This window comes from Triticum urartu, chromosome 3 (assembly GCF_003073215.2).
Source record: "Triticum urartu cultivar G1812 chromosome 3, Tu2.1, whole genome shotgun sequence".
Taxonomy (NCBI): Eukaryota; Viridiplantae; Streptophyta; class Magnoliopsida; order Poales; family Poaceae; genus Triticum; species Triticum urartu.
The window spans coordinates 209202812-209214822 of NC_053024.1; the positions used below are offsets into that span (position 1 = coordinate 209202812).

Here is a 12011-nt window from a genome sequence, read left to right on the forward strand (position 1 = left end):
AAATTTTACATCACCAACAGACCACATGGGGGCTACGTGACTGGAGCAAAATTTGCATCACCAAGTACTATTTTTATATTATTATCAAGCGCTCCAACAAATAATGTAAAATAGGGCACCCACAAGACAACGTGATGTGTTTTGCAGCACCTTTGATAAGCAAAACTTATATGGTCCGTGTGTGGATATGCGGTTGCTGTGCTTGGTGAGGTCTAGAGCACTATCTGGATGGTTTAGTTAGTGTTTCATCGTTCATGCTTTTGTCCGCACAAGATATATGTGATGTTGTAGCTAGCCCCTCTAAGAGTCTAGGCAGCGAGTTTGTGCTAAAAGAAGAAAACAACGTTCGCCTAGCTCAAAATAAAACAACCTACAACCAGCAACAAACAATCCACAACAAAAATAGGGCCACAAAAAGAAATGATGTCATTCATAACATGACTTAATTATGTCACATCTAATGTACCCTACACAGACCCAAAAAGAAAGGATTTTAATTTGACCGATTTGATTTAAAAGCAATGTGTTTTTTAAATCTTGAAATAGATTTGGATAGTATTGACTTCATTGGATATTTATTGATTTTGTAGTACAAATGAGTTAGTGTAGAGGGGTGTGCGCTTGCGTGCGCCACGGAAAGAAAGAAAAAAGCGCGCGCGCACACACATATACATCATACTAGCATTTAGATTAGGTTTATAGTATTTGAAGCTTGTTTTCCGTTAGGAAAGCACCCCCCCCCCCCCCCCCCCCCCCCCCCCCCAAGGAAAGAAAATCATGATAATCATCTAAATCAGCGGGGCCTTTTTCACCGCAACCAGTTACGGCGTAGATCCTCTATTCTTTAACTGACCAGGAGTCTCGCATCAGTCTACCACTTGCATTGGTCTCGTCGATTCGCCTTCCGATCGCCATGGAGAAGCAGCAGCAGGAGAGGATGCTCCTCCAAGCCGCCTTCGACGGCAACCTCCGCCTCGTCAAAAGTAACCCGACCAAGCTCGTGTTTGCTCTTTTATCTTATTATTAGGGTTCGTTGGTCTGCCCTAGGTGTGGATCCAAGTGTGTTTAGTACCTGAGTCAATGCTAAGCATTTCCCGTCGCGCGCGTGTGCCAAGAGATGGCGCGGAGGCTCAACTCGGGGCCAGGCGAGGCGGCCATCATGGCCGCGGTGGTTGACGGAAACTGCGGGAACAGCGCGCTGCACCTGGCGGCCATGGAGGAGAAGATGGACGTCTGCAGGTATCTCGTGGAGGACCTCCGCCTTGACATCAACCAAACAAACGACAATGGTTAGGTTGCCTTCCCTTCAATTCTGCATCTCTTGCATAGTTATACGGCCTGAAGAGAGCGTTATGCAACTTTTTTTTTTGTCTTCCGAAAATAGAAAACAAAATGAACAATTCTTTCTATGGGTTTCTTCTTTTTCGGGCCTTTCTATGGGTTTCAGTTTCACAAATATTTTTGGCACCGCACGCTTAAGTTTCAGTATTTCTGTGAAATTCAATGAAAGTGAGGGCCATTCATCTGCAACACCCTTGGCATATTGTTGGTTATCGTACGCTGCATACACTTATACTTAAATTCGAAGTTGAGTTTAAATATTTTAAATTCATTCATGGGACATTTATACCAGCATATCTTGATTTCTTGAATGTATAGGTGTCTCTTGCACCTTCATTTGTGTCTTTGTGCTATCTTTGTTTTAAACAGCAAACATAGGAGAGTCACTGCGTAATGCATCAATTAGGACTAATGATGTTCCGGTTCCACATTGAGCACTTTTAACAGTAGTAATTGATCCGTGCCTTGTCCATAAAGGAACATTTGTATTGTTGAAGGCAGGTTTGATTTTGTGCTGAGCTACTGGTCTTTGTTTTTCTTACAGGTGAAACTCTGCTATTCCTTTCTGCATTTTTTGGGAGAACTGTGGCTGCAAAATATCTTCTTGCTCATGATGCCGATCCAAAGTTAGGTGGTAAAACAGGATCGCCTCTCCATGCTGCTGCACACAAAGGTCTCTCTCATGTAAACACACACAAATAATATATAATTTGGAATAATTATTTTCAATACTATTTAAGTGCATATGAAATCACACGATACAAACTGCAGTAGGCTCTTGAAAACGATTGAAAGATCTAGAGGGTTTAGGAGTGGCCCCGGCCTTCATGCGGTCCAATCTGACCGACAAGGCAGGCGCAAATATATTCGCATAAGTTTTTTTTTTTTGCAAATTGTTGTTTAGTTATCCTGAGCATGGCCCTAGTTAACTTCTTAACTGTTCTGTCAAAATTTGAACTAGTATATTAGTCTAAAATCGTAATTTGGCTGGCAATTCTGATAAAGAGTATCTCGAGGTATGGTCAGGTGTCATGCATGTGTGAAAGACAAGTTAAATGTTGGGAAATAATTTGGAGTTATTAACTTTTTAATAATTTCTTCTTCAGAACATCAAGGAATAGTCAACCTGCTGCTTTCAAGAGGAATTGATGTGGATTTACCTTCCCCGCTTGGGACTCCGTTGCATTTGGCTGCTACTTATGGTCAAGATGGCACAATGAAGATTTTGTTGGAGCACCACGCAGATGTAAGACATCAGTTCTCTGTACACACTGGGCTGTTCAAAAGAAGAAGAAAAACCGGATTTGTGAAGACCCTTAAGAATGTATACATCCCATTGACGCTATCATGCACTGGAATGGGAACAATGTGGCCACTTTTACTTTGGTACATGAAGAGTTTATTTTGGTACAAAGCTACGGATATATATTCAGCATTTGATCATAATTACGTAGTTCTTTTGAAGTGAAACACAGTCACTTCCCCACAGTATGGTAAATATTATGTCTAATTTCTTTGTGAACATCACCAATACATGCATAATATATAACACCAAATGAGGTGATATTATTTCTCTAGTTTTCCTTTCTTCACGTATGGGAATTTGATCTATCCACTTTCTGCAGCCAAACAAGGTTCTCAACCTTGATGATACCCCGTTGAGTATGGCCATAAGACCCATACCAACTGCATCGGTGAACTGTGTGAAGCTACTCATTAAGGTTAGTCACCTTCCTTCGTGGATCTCCGTTAAGTGTATTCTGTAGGACAATTTTATCCCATCATGAGTAATTTGTCTTTGTATTACATCTCAAGCACTAACTCAGGTGATCAAATAATAATTAATTTACTCAGGCTGGCGCTGATGTGGATTTCACTGACTCGAATGGTGGTAGTTACGTGGCGTTGGCAGCAACTTGTGGCTCAGCTGGCATCATGAACTGTTTACTAGAAGCTGGTGCTAACCCGAATATTGCAGATGAAGTGAGTTATACAGTTTCCAGTTTGACTGCTGTCAGGCTCTACTTCTCATGCGTACTTTTTGTTGGTATTTACCTGACTACTATTGGTCCTCTATGAGGTCAGGCAGTAGAATAAGCTGATCTGGCCCCATTTGTTCTTTTCGTAAATTTTCATAAATAAATTTATGCACTAAAAGTGACACACTTCTCTTAAGATTTTCGTTACAATTAACTGCAGAAATTAACCCAAGATTTTCTTGGACGAGGATGGGTGAGGGCATTAGGCTATTCCATAATTGCTTCATGCATTTGATATTGTGCAAAGTATATTTAGTTATTTGTTTGAAATGTGCTAAATTTTGAATCACATTGACATAGAAATTGTTTGCAACTGCACATGATATTTATATTAGTGATTATTCATTGCGAAATCTACAATGTCTTCTGCTCTTGCAGTTTGGTATAACTCCAATTGAAGTTGCTGCTTCCCAAGGCAGAAGAGAAATTGTTGAAATGTTATTTCCTGTAACTTCTCCGATTTCAAAGCTTCCCGATTGGAGCATTGACGGGATCATTTCGCATGTGAAAACTTTTGGTTTGCAGCAGGTATGTGTCTCCTTCTATGATCACTTGTAGCTCCATAATACTTTCTTTGGTTCACTATATCTGCCATCAGCTCACTATGCATACGAACTCAGAAAAAACCCAGATCTAAGAAATATTTTATGAGAAATGATCATGGCCCTACTAAATGACATGCAAGTATGCAAGCATGCTCGCACTTAATCTCATTCAAATCATTAAATTATGGGTAGATATTGGAAACACTGTATTAAATATACACTTGATTTTGGCCGTGGACAATTATTTTAAGCAGAGATTTCAAGGCATGTGACAGTTTTAAGGCGTCTCTAGCCGATCCCTTAAAAGGCGTTAACTCCTTATATTTTTTATTTTGAGGAGTAAAACCACACCTAGCCGAACTCTTATCCGGCCTAACTCCTTATAATCTTTAAGCACTGGCTCTTTAGGCCCTCAAATATACTCGACCGGCACCACTTCTCACGGTAAACTTTGGCACCGCATTGACGCCGGTGTTGCCTCCGGCGTCCACCTGCAGGCTTGCTGACACCCTGCAACCTCCGCACTTTGATCCACCCGCCAGTCGCTGGAATTGACAGATATCTCCACTGCTGCCGCCTTTATCTCGTGGCCGAAAAAACAACCAGACATGCTTCGTTTGTTCCAAAACGAAGCCGGCGGATGACGGAGATGATGTAGAACGCCTGCCGAGGAGCTTTGTGGCGCCGTTATTGTGCCAAGACCGGCGATCTTTGTAGGCGAACGGTGAGCTTTGTCATCGCCCGAGGAGTTCGATTTGAGGCCCGCCGTTGACTGCGGCCTTCTACTGCCTGCCTGCCGTCCACCCCTAGCTTCGGATTCGATCAACTCCGCCAGTCGAAGCTCTAACCTTCTCCGTCGGAAAGGTGTTCGATGAATTGCTTAGGTGCGCTTTCTATAGCTATTTTCATTACGTGTTGTTGTTTTTGCAATCAAATTCAACCCAGAATATTGCATAGGGTAGATGAGGTTGAGGGAGATGGTCTTCGACGACTCTTTGTCGGAAGAGGAGGAAGAAGATGATGATTTTGAAATCGCCATTATGGTGATTGTTAATAATGACTTCCGGAGACCGAGACTAGGATCATAGTTTGGCCGCTTGTGCATCAATCGAGATAGAGCAGAGGGCCATGAGAAGCTTATGAAGGATTATTTCAATCCCAATGCAACCTACCTGGAGAAGTATTTTCTTCCATGGTTTTGGATGCACCGACTCTCTTCCTCACCATTGCAAGAGCTGTGGAGAAGCATGGATGGTTTAAATTGAGGAGGTATGCATCAGGGGAGATAAGTGCGAGCCCATTAATGAAGTGTGTCGCGGCTGTTCGAGTGCTTGCATATGGGTGTTGGGCTGATGCCATTATTGACTATGTCCACATCGGGGAAGATTCAATCTTGTAGGCCATTCAAAGATACACACGAGCCATGATTGAGATGGGGCAGAGTACTTGAGGGCTCCCAATGATGAAGATGCCTAGAGGCTTTTGGCTTTGAGTGAAAAACATGGATGGCATGGTATGCTTGGATCAATTGATTGCATGCACTAGACATAGAAGAATTGTCTTGTGGGATGAAATGTTCAGTACAAAGGGCACCCAAAAGATCCAACAATCGTCCTTGAGGCAGTTGCATTGGAGGATCTATGGATTTGGCATTCATACTTTGGATTGCCTAGCTCTCGTAATGATCTGAATGTGCTGTCGAGATTATCACTATTTGGAGTGCTTTTTGTTGGAGATGCTCCTCCTTGCAACTATGTTGTCAATGATGACCGTCAGTACACAATGGGTTACTACCTTGCAGATGGCATCTATCTTCCATGGACCACATTTGTGAAGACAACCCGTGACCTAAAGGCACTAAGAGATCCCACTTTGCAATGCGTGAATAGTCTGCAATGATGTTGAGAGAGATTTCGGTGTGCTTCAGAAGCGCTTTGCCATTGTTCATGGCCCTGCCGAGTATTCGAACCCACTGGTCCTATGGCAAATAATGACATGTTGCATCATCTCGCATAACATGAGCCATGCCAGAGAACTTTCTGTACATCACCAATGGGATCCTGTTGAGCTGGAACACGATGCAAACAACATGCATTGATTCCTCGCAGCGCATCGAAGCATCGAGAACCAAAAAGTTCATACCTAGCTCTAAGATCTTGTTTAGCATCGGTGGCTACTCCATAGCACCGGTTGATTGTTGTGCTTATATCATGCTCTTTACTTCATTTGGACCCTTTTGCGTGTTTGAATTCGAATAATTTGTTGTGAACTTTAATTTTCTAATATTCATGAATTTTGTGAACTTTGATTGTTAAGTTTGGATTTAATATGTGTGCAAATATGTAGTTGAAATGTAGTACATACACAAAATCTTAATTGGCGAAAGTTTTTTTAGGGATTTAAGTTTTAAGGGTTCGGCTAGGAATCGTTTTTCATTAGCGGATCAAATATAACGAGTGTAAGGAGCTGTTTGAGCAGAAATCCAATTCGGGCTTTGGAGCGTACGCTCCTGCGTGTCAAAAATACTTTTTGCAAATGTCAAAATTTTGAAAAAAAAATCAATCTGCACATCGTCGCACGTAAACGCTACTGGCAAATTTTTAGGGGGAAAGATTAGGCATTTTGACCTGTGCAAAAAAAACAAGACGAATGCCAAATGTTATTACTTAATTTTGTTTTTTTTTGACCGACGAAGCACTGCTATTCCGTTCACCATGAAAATTTTCAAGCAAACTTGTTACACTAACATGAACATGTACAAAAAAATTCAGAATTTTAACATTTATTATTATTATTTCTAAATTTACTGTTCAACCAGGAGCATATGCTCCTCTGAGCCAAAACGGTCATCCCGCTATTGGTGGGGCTAAATTAGAAGGGACAAGCTAGAGATGCCCTGAGTGAAATGGAGGAGAATTATTTATAGTTGCTATTAATCGCCTGTTCTTATGCCATTATGCTTATCCTTGGTAATGATATTGATAAATGATAACAACTGAAATTTATGTGCAAAGTGTCTAAATACAGCTTCTTGTTGTTGGATAATCAGCGACTAACTTCACAGGAGGGCCAAAGGCCAATACATATACAAGTGTGTGGTAAAGTGCAAGAGACCCCTTATACAATGGGGATAAACCGAAAAGGGCTATACACATCTAACACCCCCCCCCCCTCAAACTCATGGTGGATCGACAACACTGAGTTTGGAGAGAAGAAAACTATGCTGGGCTCGAGTCTGTGCCTTCGTGAAGAAATCTGCCAACTGTAACTCAGAGGGCACATAGTGAAGAGCGAGAGTCTGATCCTGCACAACAGCACGCACAAAGTGGGCATCTACACCGATGTGCTTGGTGAGCTCATGCTTCACCGGGTCACGCGCAATACTGATAGCACCAGTACTGTCTGACAATAAAGGAGTCGAGGTAGTAGCAGACACACCAAAATCCTCAAGTAGCCATCGTAACCAGATCACCTCAGCCGTCAGCATAGCCATGGCTCGCAACTCAGCCTCTGTACTCGAGCGAGAGACTGCGGTCTGTTTCTTTGTCTTCCAGGCAATAAGAGAGCCACCAAGAAAGACACAATAAGCAGACAGTGAGGGATCACTAGCCCAGGTAGCATCAGAGTAGGCCTGGAGCTCAAGAGAGCTGGAGCGGGGAAAGAAAAGACGCTGAGAGATCGTGCCACGAAGATATCGTAGAACACGGAGGAGATGACTATAGTGGACAGAGGTGGGGGCTGAAACGAACTGACTCAGAATGTGGACAGGATAGGAGATGTCAGGACGCATAACAGCAAGATAGACAAGACTGCCAACAAGGTGACGATAGCGAGTGGGATTAGGGAGAGGATCACCATCAGAGGCACGAAGCTGAACGTTGGGCTCCATGGGAGTTACAACAGTGCGCTCATCACCGAGAGCAGCGCGAGCAAGAAGGTCCTGAATATATTTTTCTTGGGAGATGTAGAAGCCATCAGAGGTCGAGGAGATCTCAATCCCAAGAAAATAGCGAAGTGGACCAAGATTAGTCATGAGAAACTGGTCATGAAGACGAGCCTTAACAAAGGCAATGTAATCAGAGTCGTCACCAGTGATGATCGTGTCATCAACATAGAGAAGGAGAAGAATCCGACCACGAGGAGACGTGTGAACAAACAACGCTGGATCATGATTACTGGGCAAGAAACCAGCGGCAGTCACCACAGAGGCGAAGCGCTCAAACCAGGCGCGGGGGGCCTGTTTGAGACCATATAGGGAGCGGCGAAGTCTACACACCATACCATTGCTGGAAGGACGCAGACGAAGAGGCAGCAAGAGCATGGGAGCTGGCAGAAGTGGTGGCAGCGGAAGGAACACAAAGCCAGTCAACCTCCCAAAGGCCCTCTGACTCACGGCGCCGAGGGCCAGCACCAACCAAAGCCTTGGTGCAACGATCCTGAATGGAGCAAGAGTCGGTGTCAAGAATGACACGACAACCAGAATCAGTAAGTTGGGCAGCGGAAAAAAGATTCATGGTAAGGCGAGGAACATGTGAAACACTCGGAACAGAAAAAGATGGAGTGGAAAGAATACCACGACTAGCGACAGGAAGAGATGTGCCATCGGCAGTAAGAACATTAACAGGCGAATCAAGAGGTCGGAAAGAAGACAAAGCGGAAGAATCAGAAGACATATGAAAGGAGGCTCCAGAACCCAAAACCCACGAAGATGTACCTGACTGTGTAGATGCCGGTGGTGGTGAGGAAGGGGATGCAGTCACAGCAGCAGCGGAAACAGTCGACGAGGAGCCTGAGGAAGCAAGAAGACGCTTGAGACGAACAATGTCCTGGTCAGTGAGTGACGGAGTCGAGGAAGACACAGGAGTCCCGCTGGAGGAGGAGCGCCTCTGGTCTCGCTTCTTCTGGCGACAATCAGACTCTGGGTGACCTGACCGGGAGCAATAACCACAGACGGTGTCACGGCGCGACGTGCCCTTCTCAGCATAAGGAGAACGGCTCACCCTCCCTGGAGGAGTAGGCAGGAGCGGCAGAGCAGTGAGACAAGCAGACAACACAGGAGCCCGGGTGGCCAACACTGACGGAACCTGAAGCAACCCAGCAGAGCGAAGGCGGGTCTCCTCAGCACAAAGCTCGGCAAGTATCTCTGAGATAGGAACACGACCACGAGCAAGCAGGTGCGCCCGTCGGGGCTCAAACTCAGACCGGAGACGAGATAAGAACTCATGAACCTTCTGAAACTCCAGATCAGACCGAGTAGTCTGACAGCAATGGCAGGTTCCACAAATGACTGTCCGAAGAGAGTCAAGCTGGCGCCAGATGGCAGAGCACTGTGAATAGTAGTCATCAACAGAAGAATCACCTTGCTGGAGGGCGTGCTCCTAACGCACCACAGAGAGGTAGAGAGCATCACCAGAGGGCTGATAGCGCTGACAGAGGTAAGACCACATCGCTGCAACTATGCCAAGTCCCATGAACTCTGAAGCAAACTGAGGGAGGACACTCGCAGTGAGAACAGCAGCAGCACGGGCATCATCATTGCACCACTGAGTGTAAGCAGACAGGTCATCACGGTACACAGAAAGAGCATCTGAATAAGCGGATACCTGCTGATCATAAGCATCAACCGCAGCATCATCTAGGGCCTTGGCGGCATCCCGATCAGCCTAAGAAGCATCAGCAGCAAGGACTGGCAGCACGGGTGAAATTGGGGCCACGGGCGCAGCAGGACATGGCGGACGAGGGACCTCGCCAGACAGAACACCCCACAAAAGAAGTCCACGCATATGAATGCGCATGAAGCACACAAACTCAGCATAGTTGGTGCCATCGAAGATCACCGAGCAGCGAGGAACAGCCACATAGCCCGAAGATGACATACTGAGATATTCCTTTCTCTTTCTCTCTCTCTCTTTTTTGGTCAACGGATCCAGAAACTGGATCGGGATCAGGGGACTCACGCACCCCCGATTTTGGATCGGGCAGGAGGCAAGCTCGCTCGAGGGGACTCACGCGCCCCCGATTTTGGATCGGGCAGGAGGCAAGCCCGCTCGAGGGGAAGCCGGCGCTCAGAGACTGAATCCCCTGAGCGGGAGCAGCCCTAGCAGAGCTCCCGAGCAAAAGCAGGCACGCCCAGGCAGAGACCCCCGAGCGGGAGCAGCCCCCGATCGAAGATGCAGCCAAGCCGGAGATGGGCCTGGGGCGGCGGCGCCTGTACGAGACAGGGAGACGAACCCAGGGCAGCGGATGGAGAGGAGGGAACCCGGGGCGGCGGCAGGCCTTGAGCGACCACGCACACGCTCGGTGCAGCGGCCTGTAGAAGAGGAGGCAGACCGGGAGCGAAACAGGGCCGGGGAGCGAGGAGGAAACGGCCGGAGACGGCCAGCGGCGGCCGGAGACTAGGTACGAGGCGCACGGAGTTGCAGCGTGCGGGAGGAAGGGGCTAACCTAGCATCTGATACCATGTTAGATAATCAGCCACTAACTTCACAGGAGGGCCAAAGGCCAATACATATACAAGTGTGTGGTAAAGTGCAAGAGACCCCTTATACAATATGGATAAACCGAAAAGGGCTATACACATCTAACACTTGTCAGTATTAGTTTGACATATTTGTTTTGACCTTGGATGTTTTTGTAATCAGGATAAACTTAAGTGCCAGAAGAAAAGAGCTGAATTGAAATTAAAAGCTGCTGAGGCTTTTAAGAGAAGTGAATATATGATGGCAGCAGAGATGTATACTGTTGTAAGTTACTGTGCTTAATCTTTATTTCTTGAAGGCTGTTTGATTAAAAAAATGCCAATTACGCAACTTGCTTGAAGGCTGCTTTGAATATTAATAAAAAAAATGGTCGAGGCTCTACTTCAGTTACTATAAAAATGCCAATTACATTGCCTGCAGTGTTGTTTTTTGTTTTTACTGCCGGAACTCTGTTTTAGTATGGCAAAAAGGAATGTAATTGCTGTACTAATGCAGGCAATGGAACTTGGCCCTAGCTCAGATGATTATGCAACCCTGCTAGCAAATAGGAGTCTCTGTTTGTTGCGCTTGGAAAATGGATCTACGGCTCTCAAAGATGCTACTTTGTGTAGAATGATGCGACCCAACTGGCCAAAAGCCTGCTATCGACAAGGGGCTGCTTTTATGCGTCTGAAGGTAACAAAACAACAAAGTAGTTATGTTCAATCTTGTACGATCATGGAATTCATCGGTGCTGTTTACTTATAGGACTACGAAAAAGCATGTGAGGTTTTCGCAGATGGCCTAAAGTTGGACCCTAAAGCCGTTGACATTGAGAATGCTTTAAGGTAAATTTTCGGTGTTCTCCTAGTCCTGTGAAAGATAAAAAATCATTTCTTATATAAGAAGTTTTAAAACTGCGAAGTTTTTATGCAGTGCAAGTGAGTGATATTTTTTTTCCGTCTCAAGTTTTATTGCATATGAAGGATGATCTAAACTCTAGTTGAATGTGAGGCGGGTTCTGGTTCCATAAATTTATGAAAAAAAAAGAGGGGGCCTTTGTTCTACTTTTATTTTTATTTTGGAAAAGAAAGTTGTATAGAAGTTGCTCCTTATGCTCACCTTGACTTTGTTATCACAGGGAAGCAACTGCAATGAAGACTTAGCCTACACGCATTACATGATACCTTGCGTAGTTGTGGCTCTCTTGTTGCTAGGTCCAGGATCAGGATATCCCAGTTGTTCTCTACTTCTCTGGTATCTACCTACAGCAACAGTGCAAGCCTCTCTTTTTTAAGACTTCTGGTTGCCCCTATCGTGTGTAAACATTACTGAATGCGATGGATGTGTATCCAGTTTCAGTTAAAAAGTCAACAAAATGCTATCAATTGAGTTCTTGTCTGTCTTCTAGATTTTTCTTGCTTTCTTTACTATTACTAGCTTCTGCTACATTGGCGTTCTCTTTGATAGTTGCAGGGGTCGCTGCTTGAGTAGAGGCTCCCAGGGGTTTGTGGTCGTTAGCCATCGGACCTGAGAGGAAATTTCCCTCCGCCTCCATGGCCGTCAGGTCGGCTCGACATGTTTGGGCAGTGTCAGTACGGCTGCACCTGTACTGATAGTGACGACAA

General features: G+C 45.1%; 1 protein-coding gene across 2 annotated transcripts; it reads left to right on the forward strand.

Moving 5' to 3' along the window:
• The first annotated feature begins 821 nt into the window (after positions 1 to 821).
• Positions 822 to 11775, forward strand: LOC125543629 (serine/threonine-protein phosphatase 6 regulatory ankyrin repeat subunit B-like). Of its 2 annotated transcripts, none has more exons than XR_007298627.1 (11): positions 822 to 983; positions 1116 to 1289; positions 1886 to 2014; positions 2448 to 2587; positions 2967 to 3062; positions 3196 to 3324; positions 3759 to 3908; positions 10567 to 10668; positions 11016 to 11079; positions 11152 to 11231; positions 11525 to 11775. XR_007298627.1 is itself a non-coding variant. In XM_048707041.1 (11 exons), the coding sequence occupies exons 1-11, from the start codon at positions 914 to 916 to the stop codon at positions 11547 to 11549; spliced, it is 1275 nt and encodes a 424-aa protein (XP_048562998.1). In that variant the 5' UTR covers positions 824 to 913; the 3' UTR covers positions 11550 to 11775. The 2 variants fall into 2 exon arrangements, 1 of the variants encoding a protein (XP_048562998.1); XM_048707041.1 differs by having other exon boundaries at positions 824 to 983; positions 10900 to 11079.
• The last annotated feature ends 236 nt before the right edge of the window (positions 11776 to 12011 follow it).